Genomic DNA, 21,648 nt, shown 5'->3' with positions numbered 1-21,648 from the left:
CACTGAGGGGATGTGAAAGCTTTGGGGGCTTCTGTTCCCTGCTAATGAAAAAGTGGAAAAAAACCATAATCTCTCCTTTTCCCAACCCAACCTTCATCTCTAGTTCTTCAGAGGGAAACAGAAAGAGTTTATGGTTTCTTATATTCCCTATCAGTTTTAATGCATATGGATGTGATCCAGTTCTGAATTCATACTAAGGCTTTGGATTTAACCTGCATCATTCATCACTGCCAGATCTCCCACTACTTTTCCTGATAACTTGTGGTCTTTCTTACCTCTTACAATTCGATGACTAAGATTCAAAACCTTCCTTCTACTCCTCTGTGATCAAATGACTTGGTATCCATAAGAGTTGCCAAGAAAAGCGTGATTTTTTTGCTTCAAAAATCACAGATCGCTTTTTAAAACTGATTATTCTTGAGTCTAATGTTATGATTTTAGAGTCCAACTCTGAATGCCTGAAATCAGCATAACTGCTGACTCAGAAGGCTACTGATGCTTAATACTAAACATATCCAAGAGGAAAATAGTAACTTTTCTTTTCTCCCATACATTTCCAGTAGAGAGAAGGAACTGTACGGATTCAAAATATTGCAATAATAGTATTGCTTCCCATTTAAAGTAAAAGATCTATTTCCCCAATTTATTTATATAAATTGTAATTAAAAAAAAACATACTTCATAAAAATCCTTGTTTTCAATAATCAAACCTGTTAAATAGTAACTGACATAGCAAATTAAGCTAGTAGAGCTGTTTCTAAGATAACCTTGATTGCTTGATGCAAAACAAGTTGGTCTGAAGATCATATTGTGATGTGCTAGATTTGTAAGAAATGAGAAGAGCAAAGAGCTCTCTGAAATGACCAAAAGGATCTCTGAAGCCGATAGCACTGGGGAAGCAAGAGTGGAGAGAAGAGTCAGCATTTCATAAAACAAAGGAAGGAATGACTAATAGGAGAGGGCAGATATATGAAAGATTTGAAAGCAAATACAAAAACCTGGATGCTGATAGGTTGCAGTGGGATGAATCAGTGCAGGCATTCGTGATGAATGCAAGGAAGACAAATCGTCTTAACAACTGTATTTTGAATAGACTGGGAAAGGTTGCTGTCGTTCTCAGAGAGGCATGCGTAATTAATCTGCACAATAATCTGAACTGAGAAAGCTATCTGATTTAGAAATACATCAGAGAAAAATGTAGTAAGATTATTACTATACAAATAAATAATAGTAATAATAAATTATATGTGACTCTAAATGTGCAGGATAAGAAAACGTCCCCAAGTAACAAGCATGATTGAGATTGTGAATGGTGATAATCACAGAAAACATCATGAACGGGAAATGGTTTCCTGTGAAAGATAAAGAATTCAGATTTAGCCATATTAGTTTTAAATTGAAAGACATTAAACTGACAGAAAGACAACCCAGTGGAACTACTGGAGAGAGAAGCAGAACCATTAGACAGAGGGAGAGAAGACAGATTGGGAGCAGGAAGAAATGACTGAGAACCACCAGTGGCTTTGTGGTAAGGGATGCCAAGCAGTTCAAGGAGACAACAGAGAAGAGACATGGCATACAGTGGCCAAGGGTACCCAGAAAAGGCACACAGCAAGACAAGGATGGCAGAGATAAAACAGCAGTGAAAATGCAGTTAAGAGAAAAACTAGGAGAAGGCAGTATCTCACAGACCAAGGTATTAAGGAGCAAAGCAAATGTGACCCTACCAAAAGCTGTGCTCTTCTCTAGAAAGGTTCTCTCCTGTTTCTGCTTCAAATAACTGCTGTATGGAAGCCTGCTAGTGGGCTATGAATACAAGTGCAATATTATGGCTAAGATGACTTGAGAAAAATGTGCCCTACAGCTAAGTTCCAATGAGCATAGACACTTCATTAAGTGACCTCATTTTCAGAAGTGCTGAACATTCTGCAGCTCTGCCTGATTTCATTATACATTTTAGCCAAAGTGCTGGGCACTGGCTGACATCAGTGAGACCCCAGCAGGTTCCAGGGGATAGACAGAAGTTCAGAAAGCCTGGGCCCTTCATTTACTTGCTCTAATGACAAGTAAGCCTTGCCTTCCTGGCTCCCCGCTTCCACTCCTGAAAACCTTAAACAAGAATCCAATGTATAAAGATATGGTTAACTGAAATAATCAAAAAAACCACACTTATTTAGGACAGTGGTAAGCAGTGATCAACATCCAACCCAGTCTATTCCAGCATTTAGAACTGACAGGTGAGTTAGAGACAAACCCGCTCTGATGATAAAAAATACGACGCTGGAACATAATGATAAATTATTATTTTAGCCCTGAGAAAATTAACCTTATAAAAAGTCAACTTCATGCAAAAAGAAAATGTATAATTACTGCTTAAGCGAACAGCATCAGTCTGCAGTCGCATTTTGTTCAGCATCAGATGCAATTGAAATGTGTGGTAATGCTACACACTAAATCTTAGACCAAAATGCAGCAATATGCTGCAATAGAAAAACACAGTAGCATTTAATTGGCCCTTTAACATCTTTATCAGTTTCATAATTCAGGTAGTTTGCCAGAATCCACAGTATCATAATCACCTGGGAACTTAGAAAGTTAACAAAACTTTAATTTATTTTTTAATTTCTAGGAGAACATTAATTTGAGACGTAAAGTGACCAGTTAGAATCTGTACGTCTTGCTCTTGCTAGAGGATGACTCCTGTCTCATGGGATGAATAAAGGAAATTCTACAATCAGTTTTAGAAAGGACTCTAATTCTGAAATCTGCTTTAAGAAACAAAGAGATGATGTGCAAAAATGAACACTTACTCCTTTTCTGCCAGAGAAGAAGGCTATCACCGATTTCTTCATACTTTTTTCATTCTGCAGTGTGCCAGGAACTCAAGCTTTCTTCATTAACTCACCTATGACTAGTGTTCAGTGATGCTCCAGCGGAGAGGAAAAATTCCTATCATCACTTTTATAAAGCAGCAAAGAAACATACTGCCTTCTCTCCGAGAACACTTCACAGAGTTCCCTACTTTTTCCTCCTCGTCCTCACCTCGGGCATTTATCCATGCGCTGAGCTTGAACAATATGAGCTGTCCTATTTCTGCTGGATTACTCACATGCTTAATTAGGAACCTAAGTGCCTGGCTGAAATACAGCTTTAATTTCTAGCAAAACTGAGTTTCAGACACTGTGCCTATTATTTGGTGAAGGGCAGAAGGCAGAGAAGCTTTGTGAGGAGCTGAAGCATGGCATCAGCTGATGCTCTGTGCCTTGCCACATTGCTTCACACCAGCGAACTGATCTTAAATAATGCAAATAAACATTGAAGTGGCATTGACATATGATTTGCTTAGCACATGCCAATCTCAACAGTGGTAAAAGGAGAAAGAGTGGTTTTACATCTCTTCAAAACCCAAGCACGTACATGCTGCAGCTGGAAGTCAAAGTGACTACACTGTTTCAGCACTCAAACAAATTGCCTGCTTGTCACATGAAGCAGCTAAGATCTTTGGTTCTCTTCTAAGAGAGCAGTGCAGCAGTGGAACAGGTTACCCACAAAGGTGGCAGAGGCTCCACCCCTGAAGGTTTTCAGGACTCAGCTAGATAAAGCCCCAGCTGTTCTGCTCTGGAGCTGACAGCAGTCGTGCTTTGAGTGGGAAGCTGGATCAGCTTGCCCCAGAAGTCCCTAACAACCCACATGTCTATGATTCTTATCTTCCTTTCTTTCATACATCAGTGATGGTAAATAGGCAAAATGCCGTTTCATGCAATATTCCTAACACACAGCAGAGTACAAAAATAAATCTGTTATTGGGTATTTATTTGTTGATCTGTCACTCAGGTATAAACACAAATCCACCACCTAGAGACTGCTGGCTGCTAGTACCTTTCCAGATTTCTTCCCCAAGTCCCTTCCTGGTAATACAAAATTATTCTTGCCATTTCTTTCTTTCTCTGTGTCCCAGGGCTATCAGAAAAAGTCTGAAAAACCTTGTAATCTGTGAAACCTATGCACCTTCTAACAATTCTTCACAAGCAAGTGAGGATCTTCTGAATTAGAAGTGTCCATCTTTTCCAAATACAGCTGAAACAAGCTTGCACATTATGCCAAAGGGTAAGGCTTGGATTCTGAAAGCTGTTCCACTTTGATCGGCACTTGCCCATGGGTATGTGCAACACTTTAGTTGAACATTTTGCCTGCATAAGCAGCAAAATCTGCCTTTGTTGAGAAGCTAGAAGGATTGAAGCCTTGATTGTGATGTCAATACAAAGCAACATAGTGCACCTAAATTTATCCCCAGGACTTAAAAAAGAAATCAAAACTATATGCAAACTGTCTTACTAGTAGGTTAGCAAACTTTTAAAGTTACTACCTAAAATACACTGAACATAACTGTTAAATAGGCAGTAAACACAAGCTGCTAAGAGTGAAATAATACATTAAACCTGTGATGGGAGAGGACAGTTAGATTACATCATAGACTAATGCTATAGTTGGATGTAACCTCTATAATTAATTTACCAGATTGGTATTTTTCTAGGACAGTAAAGAAACATACGTTAGCTAATACTGCAATGAAAAACGTATGTCTGTGGCTTAGCAGTCTCAGCAGTAAACCTCTGTAACCTTAAACTATTTTCTGCACTTTGGAGCTGCTTAAATTTTTCCAAGGTCATTCATGCATGGGGTTCAGATGCTGAGGCCATACTTTTTCATTACCACAATACTGGCATCCTACGTACATCCGAATAGGAAATTATATATGCATATTCTATTAGTTTATTCTGGGGTTCTATTTTTTAATTTTAAAAATGTTTTCTTGGCCCATGTGCAAGCTCTCAGGCAAAAGTAACTAACTTTTTCACTGCATACCAGTGATCTCTGCTGCACCAGTGGGGCAACTAAGAGAAGGTAAGTAAAGGCATGTGCTATTCCCTGACTTTTCAACAAAAGCTTCCTTCAAAAAAGGAAACATCTGTCATTTCAAATCCTGGTGTCAGCAGAGTCAATGGGAGCTTTTCCACTGATTTTGAGTAAGCCAGATTTCTCTGCTAAAAAAAACCTGCTCAAGTGCTTGCTTCTTTACAAGTACCCAGCAAAGTACCCTGGAATGGTCCAACTCAAATCAATACACTTTTGCTGACTCTGGACTTACACATTCCAAATATTGCGATAACAACAACAAAAAAGCCTCTAGAAAACAGTGTTCTGAGAAGCAATTTTTATAATTTAATGGTATAATCAAATATTGGTTGAAAAAATCCCAGTCCATTTTAAGGCAGAATATCATTCTTGGGTAACATAGAGGTTATGTCTTTGAAGTCAGTGTGGTTGTTTAATGTGCATATAAGTGAAGTCAACAAGTTTATTCCAGTCTAAAATTATACATGTACATGCATGTAACTACTGTGATCCTTGTCTTTTTGTAGTTCCATTTTGGTAATGGCACTGTACTGAATTTGAAGTTGCCACAATAAAGAGACGAATTTTGCTTACGATAGTTCTATATCTGAAAACAGCAACCATCACCACCACCCCCAAACCAAAAAACTCAAAACGCAAAGGTACTGTTCCATTAAATTTCCAGTAAGGGTTTAAAATAAAATGATAAAATTTAAAGGGCACCTTTAATAAGGGTTTTAAAAGCCTATGTTTTGCCTTAGATCTATGCAAGTTTATTAGAAAATATATTTGGAACAAAGCAAAAAGAGCATAAAATATACACTTCTGCATTGCAGTCTATATAAATGATTTTTCTAAAAGCAGACAGGAAGGTTCAAAGAACTGATAGTGGTGTCTCCAACTTCTAAACACCACTTCAAAAATTGGCCTCTATTGCTAGGGATCAAAAATATTATTATCTTAGAGCAATCTGGTGACCCATATAAAAAGACAAGTATACTCAAGCCTGACCTTTAGTAAACACATGAAGTATTAACCTCTATCTCTGGAATCCTTCCTGAAAATCTCAGCAGAGGAACCATGAAACCCAGGATTTGAACACTTGTACGGCAACCCAGAGAGTCTGACACTCGTAATCCTGTTGTACTCTCTCCACAGAGAATCAGAAAAGCTCAGGTTTTGCTGCTGTCTCATACAGTAACTTCTACAACCACCTAGTACGTTTATGTCTTTTTTTTTCTAAACAAAGAAAGGGAAAAGACCTAACAGCGACACCTTGCTAAGGTACCAAGGTTATTAAAAATTCTTGTATACTCACAGTATGATTTCCATATTGGAGGCTGGTATTCTTCAGCATCTGAAATAGAAGTAAAAAGAGGGAAAAAAATCAGTCAATTGGCCACTGGGTCAAAGTGTCAGCATGCATTTTTCTGCTGAGAGACCTCAGCTTGTCAGCAAAACTCACATTTCTTTCCCAAGAGATATGCTAGCTCATTTACAGTACCGTTTCCTATGTGAGAGAAGAATATAATCTTCAACCGTGGATGCAACGTGCCTTTTCCAAATTATTCAAATGTAACAGGAATTAATTTCTTACCGATTTGCATACAGTTTCCTGACTCACCAGTATTTTTAAAATAATTAGCTAGACTAGTAACTACATTATTTATTTGCTTTTCTTGGCACAATAAAACAACAAATCACTACTGCTTTTCAATCTGGCTTCTAACCCCGTTGTTAAGATTTTAGAATGAGCATCAATGAATAACATATGCCTTAGCTAAAAGATGCATAGCTCAGGCTGGACTCCAACGCACAGACCCAACAGTTTCAAAAACAAGATTCAGTTATGCTTCTTGAACCCACTAGAATATGTAATTGGCATATTTTCCAGAAACTGCATCAGCAAAAATAGTAATAAAAAAGTTATCAAAGACTGCAAAACCTGCAATTGGAAACAGACAATTACTGCCCATATCAGTTGAAGAGGCACAAAAGGAGTTGGTGTCTTCTGTTAGTGTAAGAGTTGTATGATGCTCATGGGCAATTTTTTGGCAGAGGGAAAAGAGCTTCTGTGTTTAAAAGTGTAAGTTTCTGGAGCCTCAGCTAACTCCCCCTTTCCCCAAGTTAAAAGCCCAGCAAGCAAAGGGGTTTCCAGGCTGGGAAGCAGACAGGCTCAGCTGGAGGGCATGGTGAGTGTATGATCCTGCTCCACAGGGAGGTTTTTCCAGCTCCCTGCAACAAAGGCTATTGCTTCAACTTCCAGAAATCCCAGCAGAGGCCAAGCTCGAGCAGCAGCAGTTAAAGTTACCATACACCAGCCACAAAGGGTGGGGTACTGGGTACTAGTTTGGCTCTGAACTGCCATGTTGCCAAACACTTTGAAGACTCATTTACAGGGGTTATGTCATTAACCTCCTAATACTTGTGCAAGTTAATTATGGTGTTTGGTATTTACTGAACTTCTACTTAAGTTATGCTAATGTAATTCAATTATAGTTGCATGGTTCATGCTCCTTGTCTATTTATATACACACAACCACTTTAAATATATCCCTGCAAAAGTCTGTTTACTACGAATGTTAATCAGTAACTACCATCTACCACTTTTAACTCAATCGTTTTAAAGGAGGGTAAATCAAGCAATGGTCACAGTTACTACCTGGAATAATACTGTGTGACACTTTGCAAATATGTTGATTGGGAAACCCATTCAATTCCAGTTTTGACCGTATCCACTTCACAACTTTGGCAAAATTCAAAGCCCTCCCAGACTGACAGAGTTATACTGCACTGTGGCAATCCAAGAGTAATTAGCTTGAAAGTTCATTATACAGAAAGATTACTTTAAATTATATGAAGCTATTCATGAGACCAGTGAAATTTATTCATGCAAAAGCTGACTAATTTTTTTCTCCTCTCACATTATAATGGTAATATATTACTTTTTTTCTCCCTATACATCTGTTGCTCCACAAATATTTACCATAACACGATAATATTGTGTATTAAATTCCTCTGTCACACTTCTGCAAGAGAATTTCTGGATTTGCTTGTTCACAATATATTTTTCCAATAGGAGAGACATTGATAAAATGCAAATATCCAATTATCTACACTCATGACTTCAGAACAGGAAATAATAGCGGGACAAACAATTAAAACCCAACAGGTATCAGTTGTTGCTTTAGCCTTCCAAATTATTTAGAAAGAGCACAGTAAATTGAACAGTGAAAGCTGATCTACAAGTGGCCATAAAGTGCTTCATTAACTTGAGACTGACTGGTAGTGTGGAAACACTGCAGCCTAGGTGGAGAACAATCATCCAGGAAACAGTCATAATACAAAACCCCCAATGACTGTGTTAGATCTGTCACAGTTATGAATCTGTCAGCCCAGGAAAGAGTAGACAGAACAATTCCTCAATAGTTAAAATCATTCTTAAGGGCAGCACACTTAGAGGAAAACCATGGGTCACTGGCTCCACATTCACCCTGCAACCTCCTCTGCAATCCCTTCAGCTGATAACATGTACCTAAATCACAGGGAAAAAAAACCCCATAGAGGTAATAGTATTAATACTGTTTATTGTCAAGCTATCATGCATGACATTTGCATCCATCTGTAGGGTAATAAGGAACCATTAGTTTAAGCACAACCAGGAAACAGAGGTCATGCTCAAGGATGAGGGAGATGTTTAATGGAGCCCTGATACAGACCTCTTGCTCTTTGTGGAAGGAGGCCACCGGGCCTGTCCACACATGGGACATGTACAGTTGAAGATGCCATTCTACATGGCTGTTGGCATGGAAATTAACTCCAGGACAGCAATTACCATGTCTGAGTCATCACAGAAATACATTGACTCTCCTCCTTGAATGATACAATCTTAAAACTCCCTGACTAGACCAGATTAGACTAAACTTCTACCCTTCTTAAATCAGAGGTCACATGAGACAAATCCTACTTTAGCAGGCTGGTTTACTATTATTTGCCCTTTTCTGAGATTTCTGTTCTGCTTTTTATTAGTCCTCTCTTATTATAAGCTAGCTCTACTCATTAAATCACACTTCACTCTCCATCACAAGGTTTAATACAGCAGGTTCACAGAAGTTGCCAATTATAGTTTGGGCAGTTGGATCAGTTACTACGTGACATCTGAACTCCCACAGCTTCTGCCTTCAGTCCTGCACATGGCAATGGTCTCGGACCTCAGTTTTGAGGCCACTTAGCAAAAATCAATCAATCAATTAACTAATGAATCAGTCAGACTTGGCAAAAATGACAAATGCCCACAATTGATCTCTCATTAAATGATATTCTTAGTATGAACTTCGATCATAATACCTATCACAACTGTGATTGGCAGCATGGGAAAAAGGGTTCACTGAAGTACTCTCAGATGATAAGACAGGGTCTCTTCAATTGCTGTTTTCTTGAAGGGTTCATGCTTTCATCAGTGACTTCCTGTCTAAATTCAGAAACTGAGACAGCTGAGGTTGAAAGCAGTTGTCAAAGGAGAAATTCAGAGCACAAAATGAGTATCAGTTCTGAAAAACTCAACAAAATGTCCAAGGGCCACCTATGAAACACCTTTCTAAGTCTAGAGAGACCCATGTAAAAGAATTACAGAATGTCTAGTTTAGGTCTTTTATATTATTTTGACTCTTACCAATACTCCATCAGAAATGACCTCAGAAAAAGGAGTACTCACTGGAAAGATTAGAACTGGCAAAAAACCATGACAGACTTCCACAAATAATAGTACAGGTGATCCTTCTAATTGAAAGCTTTGAAACATACAAGTTGAGAAGGTTACGATTTATTAGACCAAAAAAGTAACTAGAAATTAGTTGTGTGCTCAACACAAATGCACAAGGAATGGTGAATGCTGACTCTTGGGTAATATTACAGCTACCAGAAGGTTTCTCACTGCATGTGTAATTGACATGAAAAGATACTGGAGAAAAATGTCAAGCCAATTGGAACTGGAAAGTGGGAGTAAGGAAAAGCAGGTTAGCTCTTCACTTTATTTGCTTTACTCTTCTCAGAGTAGAGAGGAAGAAAAGCATTTTAGGAATAAAATATTTTCATAAAGCTGATGGAGCACAGTAAAGCTGAATAAGTGTAAAAAGATTACAGTAAAGAGTATGAAAAGCTGGCAAAGATTTAAGGATCCAGATAAAAAGTAAAACTACATAAGATATTTTTTTAAAGAAACATGAAGACAGAAGACAGGATTTCTGTAAATAATGGATGGTAAATGGTTAATGCATTACTCAGAGAAATTCTTAAGCAATTTCTGAGAAATAGGCTTGCATTAATTATATAGCAAGTGAAGTTATCCATGGACTTCAAACCTTGTTCTTCACTGTGCCTGGCACTGTACCAAAGTGACACCTTTCTGGATGTAGTTGTGAAAGACACTGGAATTGCTTTTTACTACTTCCATGTACTTTGTGAAGATGATGATGTTAATGCCAATGCTTGTTGTTCTGGTAGCACTGACCTAGCTAAAGCAGGTCTAGTAACATATCAACTAAGCTAAAACTTTGACTCTTCTCACTACCAAGACTGATAAGAGGAAAAAAGGAACTGTTTTACAGGAAGGATCACAAATTATGTCACATGAATCAAATATTTCTGACTTATAAATGGCATTTCTGATTATAAGTGGAACTGTAATATACATACTGCACCTATATGCCATGCCCAGTTCTAGATATTCTAAGAAGTATGAATGATTTCTGTTCTAGTAGAGAGTCGTGTGGACTAGTAGCAGGACAGCTACCAAAGGGGGACCACCATTCTTTGCCAATTTCTTCATACCCACTGTGAAAGAGGAAAAGATTTTTTTGATTTTTTTGCCTTTGTTCTTTCTAAAAGTTTCTAAAATCTATTCTGCAGTTCACCTTGGAAGAACTGTCGCAGTTTGAATGTTTTGCCGCCATTGTCTGAAGTTCAGACTTCCTTTCCAGTAACAACTAATTTTAAAACTATGACCTACATGTGCAAGAAAAGACACTCGTGTGTGAGGAAGAGCCAATTGGCTTACTGGCAGTGTGCACATAAATAATACACCGGATGAACAAGCCTAGTTACTAATTTTTTTATCTTCTATTGCTATTTTCAGGACCAAGACTAATAATTATTAGTATTTGAATGCTTTTTGTATATTTTCTTTAAAGATATTTTTCACAGTTTTACTATGTGCACTTTCATATTTATAGCTTTGCTTCCAAAATATTTAAGTATATTATTAATTCATTTTTATTGTTTTATATACAATTACATATATAACAATAACATATAACTGTTGAGTAAAAGGCCATGTGAAAAATGAAGTGTTTGTACTCTTCAGGCATATATAATATTCTTATATTTTTCTTCATACAGCCAGAATTACAGTATACAATTGACTATAATGTGAAAAGACATCACAGAATCACAGAATGGCTGAGCTTGAAAGGCACCTCTGGAAGTTACCTGGTCCAACCCTCCTGCTCAAGCAAGGTCACCTACAGCAGGCTGCCCAGGACTGTGTCCAAATGGCTTTTGAGTATCTCCAAGGATGGAGACTCCACAACCTCTCAGGGCAACCTGTGCTAGTCCTCAGTCACCCTCACAGCAAAGAAGTGTTTCGTGATGTTCAGACAGAGCCTTCTCTGTTTCATTTTTGTTCCCATTGCCATTGGCCATGTCACTGGGCACAGCCTAGCTCTGTCCTCTTTGCATCTTCTCTTCAGGTATTTATACACTTTGGTAAGACTTCCCTGAGCCTTCTCATCTCAAGGCTGAACAGTCCCAGCTCTCCAGCCTTTCTTCGTAGGAGAGATGCTTCAATCCCTGCATCACCTTAGTGGCCCTTCGTAGAACTTTCTCCAGCATGTCCATATCTCTTGTACTGAGGAGCCCAGAAGTGAACACAGAACTCCAGGTATGGCCTCACCAGTGCGGAGGGTAAGGATCACCTCCCTCATCCTGCTGGCAACACTCCTCCAAATGCAGTCTAAGATGCCATCATCCTTCTTTGAGGGAAGGGCACACTGCTGGCTCATCTGCAGCTTGGTGTACATCAGGACCCCCAGGTCCTTTTCTGACGAGCCATTTTCTAGCTGGGTGGCCCTCAGCATATATTAGTGTACGGAGATTAGAGTGAAAGAGTAATAAGGGGGCTTCTTTGATAAGGTCAGTTCTACTTCAACACATTAAGCATCACTGCATTATTTAATTTCCACTCTGTGCTTAAAATTTACCAATTATAGAAGCTCATTTTCATCTTATCTGAACCCCTAATGGCTAATCTTGTGGATGGAGAAGGGCTATTTTCATTTATTTTGCCCTGTCACCAATTAATACATATGCATACACAGCTATCTCATGTTGCAGTCATTTTGCAAACTGTTTGAAACAGTCACTTTTTTCTAGGTTTGATTGTCACTTGGTATATATGTTTGGGCGTTATGATTACTACTACTACATAAAGTAACTGTCCTCGCAGGCACATCTGACTACACTTTGAGAAAGAACACTCTTATTTTTTAAGTCACAAATAATCAAACTGTCAGATGAGCACCTCTCTCTAACTCCTGAAAAGTCACTGCCCCTTTGAAGAGCAAAATTAATTCTCTTGCAGATAATAATTAGAGATGAAGCTGTTGAAACATTTCAGTGTGTCAAAAGCTCTGTTTAATGTTTCGTTCAGAGTGCACAGTTGCCCATGGAGGAGCCTGTAGTTTCCAGCTCTATTGCTGAACTTTCTCATCATCGGTACAGGGACAGCTAAAATATGGAATGAGAATTCAGTTCTTGTTTTAATGAGATACTTCAACTTCCAGCATAAGGCACAGAAATGAAATGATCAAGTTGTTTATTTCCAACACAGTTTATAATTGGTGTATTAATTCAGATGATGGGTGCTTCCCACTATGCTATTCTCTTTTTTTATAAAAACCAACCCTGCAATATTGTGTAATTTAAAATGTCAAAAAATTCTCACAAAAGGGCTGGAGTTCTCTTTTGCACAGCAATTAGACTGAAACAGTAAGCTTTTAATAACCACAATATAAATTGACAGCTACTTTGTATCTTTTGCTTTTGCCTACCATAAAATTTCTATTAAAGCCACTGCTGTAAAGGTAGCTCATTTAGTCTGTTCTAGGAATCCGAGTCTTTCCAAATTACGCTCCTGCTTTTGCTTCAGATTTCAAAACAGTATCTTTCCACTAATAGGCATGTGGTCAGCCCACACATATTGTCTACTTAGTACAAGGCAGATGAAAGACCATGCAAATAGGTAAATCTAATAATTTAGAAGAATTACCAAGCATCAAATAAAATACGTCTGTGAAATACATGAATTATTAGGGACCTCCTCCAACAGATCACAGGAGACATGAATCAGAATCATAGAATAGTTAGGGTTGGAAAGGACCTTAAGATCATCCAGTTCCAACCCCCCTGCCATGGGCAGGGACACCTCACACTAAACCATGCCACCCAAGGCCTCATCCAACCTGGCCTTGAACACCACCAAGGATGGAGCATTCACAACTTCCCTGGGCAACCCATTCCAGTGCCTCACCACCCTCACAGTAAAGAATTTCTTCCTTAGATCCAATCTAAACTTCCCCTGTTTAAGTTTTAACCCATTACCCCTTGTCCTGTCACTACAGTCCCTGATGAATAGTCCCTCCCCAGCATCCTTGTAGGCCCCCTTCAGATACTGGAAGGCTGCTATGAGGTCTCCACGCAGCCTTCTCTTCTCCAGGATGAACAGCCCCAACTTTCTCAGCCTGTCTTCACACGAGAGGTGCTCCAGTTCCCTGATCATCCTTGTGGCCCTCCTCTGGACTTGTTCCAACAGTTCCATGTCCTTTTTATGTTGAGGACACCAGAACTGCACACAATACTCCAAGTGAGGTCTCATGAGAGCAGAGTAGAGGGGCAGGATCACCTCCTTCGACCTGCTGGTCACGCTCCTCTTGATGCAGCCCAGGATACGGTTGGCTTTCTGGGCTGCGAGCGCACACTGCTGGCTCATGTTCATTTTCTCATCGACCAACACCCCCAAGTCCTTCTCTGCAGGGCTGCTCTGAATCTCTTCTCTGCCCAACCTGTAGCTGTGCCTGGGATTGCTCCGACCCAGGTGTAGAACCTTGCACTTGGCATGGTTAAACTCCATAAGGTTGGCATCAGCCCACCTCACAAGCATGTCGAGGTCCCTCTGGATGGCATCCCTTCCCTCCAGCATATGAGCCGAACTACACAGCTTGGTGTCATTGGCAAACTTGCTGAAGGCACACTCAATCCCACTGTCCATGTCACTGACAAAGATGTAGAACAAGACCGGTCCCAACACCGATCCCTGAGGGACACCACTCGCTACTGGACATTGAGCCATTGACCACAACTCTTTGTGTGCAGCCATTCAGCCAGTTCTTTATCCACCGAGTGGTCCACCCATCAAATTGATGTCTCTCCAATTTAGAGACAAGGATGTCATGTGGGACAGTGTCGAATGCTTTGCACAAGTCCAGGTAGATGACATCAACTGCTCTGCCCCTGTCCATCAGTTCTGTAGCCCCATCATAGAAGGCCACCAAATTGGTCAGGCAGGATTTCCCCTTAGTGAAGCCATGCTGGCTGTCACCAAGCACCTCCTTGTTTTTCATGTGCCTTAGCATGCCTTCCAGGAGAATCTGCTTCAAGATTTTGCCAGGCACGGAGGTGAGACTGACTGGCCTGTAATTCCCCAAATCATCCATTTTCCCCTTCTTGGAAATGGGGGTTATATTTCCTTTTTTCCAGTTATTGGGAATTTCACCTGACTGCCATGATTTTTCAAATATGATGGCCAGTGGCTTAGCAACTTCATTCGCCAGCTCCTTCAGGACCCGCGGATGGATTTCGCCAGGTCCCATGGACTTGTGTATGTTCAGGTTTTTAAGATGGTCTCAAACCATATCCTCTCCTACAGTGGGCCTGGGGTCTTCATTGATCGTTTGAATCCATGGCTAAACTTCTAGAACAAAACCTTAAGGACCCATGTTCTGCAGTTTGTAAGTGCTGTTCAGCCAGCTGTGACCATCCATTTGGAGCAATATAGCACTTGATTAATAAATCTGCCTATTTTGCATAGATTTAAAAGTGTTGAAAATATCGTTCAAAATTTAGAAATGTAGGGAAGGAATAACAGGGTTCTTAATAGCAATAGGAGAAGTGTAAAAGGGAAAGGTATTTTGTACAGTTCCAGTTTTAGAAGTCTCTTTAGGAGACTAGACTTCCTTAGGGCTACTGTGTGGGGCTCAAGAAATATAATTAAACAGGCTCTTCCAATGAGCAAAGAACACGATGGGTCTCTAAGCAAGCTGATGCAGATAATTCCAATGCTTGACATCTTTCCTGGGAATTACGTAAGATTTCATAGTGCAGACGGGTATTCCCACTGCCTGATCTTAGGCAGGTAGGTCCTTTTTCATGCTGCATCTCACTGAATATATTTCATCTTGGATGGCATTTAAAAGCCCCCATGACTTAGGTGCTTTGAAACATTTTAGTCATGGAACAACAATGAAGAATGTCTTCATGCAAGTCATTAAAGGATTATGTCTAAAAACTAGAAAAGTAGACAATAAAAAAAAATCAAAAATATTTGCTTCATGCTTGATTGCCAAAAATCTGTTTAAATTAATAGCTGCCAGTAAATTTGATCTGGTCACTAAAAATTACACCCCAATGCTTGTTAGCATTCTCCATTTTAACAGTAATGTCAGTGTAATCAAAATGCAACAGTTATTTTCACATTTTCATGTTTTAGATCTATAAACCAGAAGTATCAAAACATTAAAATGGCACAATCAGGGCTCCGCGTGACTGAGGAATTGACATTTCTTTGGTAGGAATAAATACATGACATAAATTAAATCACATCACATCAGCAGACCTCCTATCTTATACAGATAGACTCTAGCTTCTAACTAAGGACCAGTTAGTTCCTGGCTAAAAATCAAGACCAGATAATCAGCTGGCATATAAGAGAATAGCTCAGCTATTTTATCACTGTGCAGAATGTGGCAATGCATTTCCAGTCATTTACTTATTTCATCCTAATCCCCTCCCTTAAACCTCCAGCCAATGATCCCTGTGCTCTTTGGAGCAGTCCAGGCATTGTATGAAAAAGCATGGGACGGAAATAACCATAATAATGCCTAAAAAATATGGCATTAAAAGGGTCACTGTGAAGTATTTCAATTAGAGCATTTATGTTGAAGTAGTGTCAGCACATTCCCTGTTCCAGAAATGCACTCACACATTGACATGATGCCCGTTTATCTTGCTTGTCAAAGGAGCCAGCACATTCCCTGAAAACTTATTAACCTTCAGCAAAATCCAAATCATTGCTTTTGGTAACTGTTATTTTTGACACATGTCATTTTATCATCCCTTTAAGCAAGGGCACAAGTGTTTCCTTTTGACTATCCAAGGGTATGGGGTGGTCCTAGTCCTGCAGTTGACTATGGAGACTGTTCTATAACTTTTCAGAGATCATTTCAATCTTCCCTCTCTAGCCCCACATTCGCTTTTCTCTGGATATAGAAATAGAAGTATTTTTAAAGGCCAAAACTGTAGCCTAACTGCAACAAGTGGAAACCCTGTAGTTCATCTCACTCATCATGTGATTCAGATAATTTACATTGGTAACTTACAAAAATCACAAAATGTGTTGTACTCAGCACAGGGGCTACTCACATACACTGGGGACCTTACTGAACTCTGCAGCCTAAACACAATTTCAAGCCTCAGACATAAGAGATGAGAACTACTCTGCCATCCAGTGCAAGCATAATGACCCACAGGAGAATAGAAGTTTAGCAAATAATTAGACCTTTCTTTGGCTTCCTTTACAGGTCCTGTAGTATTGCTGCAATATTTGCTTCTATACATTAAAACACGAAAAACAGGAAGAACACCACCCACCTGCAAAACATATTCATCATTCCCACAGCTCTCTGATAAAACTCTGAATAATCAGGGCTCTCCTAGGATAAGAGACAATACTCTATCTGTGTACTTCCTCTGTTACAAAACTATGTTATTTTTCTTTTAATTACCTTCTTTGGTGAACAGTTTTAAGTGTGTAAATTGCATTCCATGCCAATTGAATTATTATTATATGCGAAGTTTCTTGGATCTTCAGTTTCTCTGTTTTTAAAAGTTAGTTTTGAGTAATCAATATCAGCTATTACTGAGTGACTCACTTTCTGTTTAACTGTGTTGTACAAATGGACAAACATTTCACAAGCATCTTCTATTATACCACCACACACCATTTAACTGCTCCCCAACTATTGTTGTTCCTACAGCTGTTATTTTGGATCTAAAATTCGGTTCTGTAATAATATGTTTATGCTGACAAGATTGTGTTTTGTAATGCCTTATACCTATGTAACTACACTTTCCTCCCCGCAATCTTAGCAATAAAAGAGTTACCACCAGTATTTAAAATAACCAGAAAACTATCATGGACTATTTATCCTCAGAAGAATATGGTTTGTGTATTATTCCCTTTCTCAGGAGGAATTTTAATTGCTCAGTGGAAGTCTGTAATTCTTCCAAGAGCTTTTGACTGCAGCCTAGTGCTTTTACAATTGATAAGAGTTCTTAGAGTCCCATACATTTGCAAAATACCATGTATGACACTATGAAACTTAAAAATACACTTATGTCTTCCACAAGTTTTATCAAATAAACCAACAGGGCTGTGCAAAATAACCCGATGCCTGGGCATGAGTGACAATTTCATTTTGTAACTGGCCAAGTTGATGGCATTTTCCCTAGAGAGCCACTGGTTAATGGCATGTCATACGAGGCAAATCCCATGGTTCTCTTAACATTTTCATCATCAAAACAAATCCAAACCAGTGCTTATAGAGCAGCTGTATGAGTGCCTCCAGTGGCATTGAGTGGGAGGACAGAATTTAGCCCCACTAAGGTGTAGAGGAAAATGTGACTACAGCCTGGCTGATATCCTGACTTCCTACTTTGTAATTTTTAAAGATGCATGCAACACAATAACAATGCATTTAAGTCTCTTATAGCACACAAAGCTTCTTTATGTGAGGTAAGTAAATCAAATACAGTGAAAGCAGTAATTCCCATGTAAATATGGATTTTGCTTCTATATTATCAGAGAGAGGTTTGTTTTTCTTACATAAATAACAAAGGAAGAGGAAAGCACACTTTTTTTTCTGTAACTTTTCTGGAATTGTTTTTCACCCTTGTAGAAATCACAAGTTTGTTTCTTACCCTACTTATCTTGCAGATACACTCAGAAGACAGTCAAGCCAGTACTTGAAAGCTCATCCATTAGATCACTGATAAAAAATTGGTACGTTAAGGAAAAAATACCATCTTCCTAGAGTTATTTTTAAAGATACACACAGATGCCAGAATTTTGAACAAACCCTCTAACTCATTCCAAGAAAACACTTTGTGTAAGGTCAATTAATTATGAATAAGGCTATGGTTTTGGCACAATAACATTTAATATATTTCATGGCAGAGACACAGAGAAAAGAAGCAATAGTCATCAAAAGCTTAGCAAATACATTTGCTTTAAGCTTCCAGCACTTAAATAAGAACCAATATTCTACACAATATCAGTAAGCAAGTACACTTTTTACTGTAATTTATACTCTGAATGATAAAAAGTTTAGACATCAGATATCCTGATCTTCTTTTTCTGTGGATAAAACCATCAGCCTATCTTTATGACCTAGCACAGCCTCCTCTTTAAACAGCAAATGAGTCAATTCTTTAAATGCTGTGACATAATCATGGCCTTGACAATGAAACCTGACTAAAAGCACTGCAGAATTATAGGAGCCATTTAATGCCTGTGCCTCATTTCACAGGGCTTGTATGGAGGTACCAGTATGCTGGTGGATCAATAACTATGGACAGAAAATAAAAGCTTTCCAGCAATTGCTTCCTAGTAATGAATCTAAGGAGAGCTTTGCTCCTCTGATAACATATCAGTCTTCATCTAACAAAACAAGGTTCATGTTCAAGTCAAAAATTACTCCCAAAGAAAGAACGTGTGTCTACATGCTCAGAGACTCAAAACTGACTAATGTTACTCCGGAACACAGAGAAGGAAGAACAAAACAACTTCAAGCCTTTCCTTTCCAAAGATCTGGCAAATCGCCAAAGCGATACGATCCAATTTTTTTAAGCTAAAAGGAAGGGTTGGTGCTGAGCAAAAACTGCAAGTCTTAGTAGTAACCACTGCTCTTCAGTTCTGCTCCCATCTTGGGAGACAGGAAAGCTGGGTAAAAAGATGAGCTAATGCTCCCATCTCCAAACCTTCAGAATTAGGATGGATACTTCACCTTGTAAAGACATTGATCCACGTGAAACATTTGTTTAAGATTTTCCTGCTTTTCCAATAGGTTTGTTATATGATACAGGAAAGCCTGCAGAACTTGTCAGATCATTCTAGTAGCTACACCTCCCAAAACATAGATTTTCTTGAAAATCCAGAGGCTGAGGTTGCTGGTTGTCTGTGGGTTTATTGGCAACACTTAAGGTTTGTAACTAATGACTAAGCCAGTGTGCTGCACTACAAGCCACCCCCAATGAAGCCGAGTTCTTGCCAAGTTTTTGCTTCATCAACATTATTTGATGCTCACAGAGAGACAGTGAGCAACTGTGTCAGCTTTGTACACCAGGAACAATAAAAATGTTCAACAATTATGAAATATACACTTATTTCAAACTCTTACTGCTTGTGCTTGTTATTTTTAAGAATAGTTAAAGGTAAACCAGGCTGAGGGATTAAATATACTTGCTTATGACAGCAGAAAATAGACCTGAATATTAAAAAGAAACACATCTCAGAAGGCAAGCACAGTGAAACTTAAATCCAAACTGTAAGATAAAAGCTTAACTGGACCACTTACTATTGCCATCTGATAGCATTCAATATAGCTTGAAATTCATTAATATGCTAGCTAATGTAAGTACAGTGCATGTATACAAAATTAATTCTATTAATTTCTACATTTGAAAAATCTACTGAAAGAGGAGGAGAATAATTATAAGGCAGTCTTACCCATCTGTGGAAAAGGCATAGCAAAACCAGTCTAAACCTCAGAAGAATAATTATCCCATGAGACTCCCATCTCCTGGGAGTGCCCATTATTGTGTTAGGAGAACATAAAACTGACAGCTATTCAGAAAGACCTCCAGAGCAATTTTGGCTTAGCTCTACTGCTTATCTTACTTTGTCATCGCTTTAGAATATATACAGGCTTCCAGTTAACTTACCAATATTATATTTTATTTTTATAAGCAAGCAATAAATGTTTCTTTCACAGCATATACTTTGCCTAACAGAGCAAATGTTGGAAAAATGCTTATGCATCTTAAATAAAAGGCTATTCAAATTTAAACAATTTTATAGAGTAATACTATTTCATTTAGATCTACCTACTAACTGCTGATTGTTTAGTTAGATTAGGTGGAACTCCAAATGAGGCAGAAGCAAAGCACTTTATTATCATTAAATATTCACATTATGGCAGCATTTAGAACCCAAAATCAGGTTTGGTGTTATGTCCAACTGCTAACAAGTACAGTTTAAAAATAAAACACAGCAGTTGCTGACCTAAAAGTGCTTGTGATTATAGTGTGCGGCAAACATCCAACAGATAAAAGGCAAAGCAAAAGGGTAGCAGGAGGGCTATCCATGTCAGAGTCATAAGTACCAGTCACAGCATCCTCCCAGCTATTAAGAGAACAGTTTCATCTGAATGCTGCACAAAGATAGTTAGAAGAAGATGGTATTAAAAAGAAATGAAACAAATTTTAAAACCATGGAGCATCACAAGAACACACTAGGGATAACTTCAGCTGATTTATTAATACATTAGGAAGCTCTGCTTATAAATGTTGAGAAAATCAGTGGAGATTTAGTTCCTTCTGAGAGCATAAGAAAAAACAACCTCAATGTATTTATGTTAAATTTTTACTGAAGTGACACATTACATAAAGAATAACATTATTCTAGATCAAAGTTTTGTAACAACTTATTTCTACAGAAGAGTGAATTATTCTAAAGCAAACTGCAGCTCACCCTGAGCATATCCTTCCTTGCTTAAGGTGCACCAGAGAACAGCACCTGACTTAACTGCATTTTCAAAGATACGCCTATATCCTTTCGCTCAGCAGTTTGTTTTCAGTGCAACATTTTATCCGATGCCAATTTGCTTTCACCACTGCTGTGAGAAGTCTGGTCCAAAGTCCCCAAGTGGTAAACATTTTCAATAGAGAAATGTTTCTTTTCTGAAACTAATTTATTGTCTAGAAGAATCACATTTCCTCCCAGCTTCTCGCTCATTAGGGTCCAAAACTCAGTCCCTACCGGAGTGAGAAGGCCAGATTTGAGAGCAGTCATGTGTATTTGATGAAGTCCATAATACACGACTGGTGCCATTAGACAGTGAAATTCAGGAGAATGCCAAGTTCTGCTGCAGACAATTTACGATGACATAACCCTTGGCTAAAAGGAGATGTGAAATGTGAGCTTCCATCTAACCACTCGGTGGCCATGCGCAAAAGCACTGACAAAAAAATCAGCGTGAGGTTGTGCATCACGATCACTAGCTGCAAATCACACCTCCCCAAGAAATGCATTGCAGGTGCTTTTAATATAGCAGGAGAGCCCTGTACAAGTGCTAATGTCAAAAC

The 21,648-nt window shown here is 38.8% G+C and overlaps 1 protein-coding gene across 1 annotated transcript in view; it reads right to left on the bottom strand.

Moving 5' to 3' along the window:
* CHN2 (chimerin 2) overlaps positions 1-21,648 on the bottom strand; it is a 168,158-nt gene that overhangs the window by 88,857 nt on the left and 57,653 nt on the right. The window contains exon 2 of the mRNA XM_080610893.1: positions 6,215-6,253. Coding sequence (XP_080467019.1) covers positions 6,215-6,253 — 39 coding nt within the window. The remainder of the gene's footprint in view (positions 1-6,214; positions 6,254-21,648) is intronic.

The sequence above is a fragment of the Psittacula echo genome (genome assembly GCF_963264785.1).
Source record: "Psittacula echo genome assembly, chromosome: 2".
NCBI classification, from domain to species: Eukaryota; Metazoa; Chordata; class Aves; order Psittaciformes; family Psittacidae; genus Psittacula; species Psittacula echo.
Note: the sequence above shows the minus strand (reverse complement) of the source record. Positions and strands in the feature narration are given on the sequence as shown.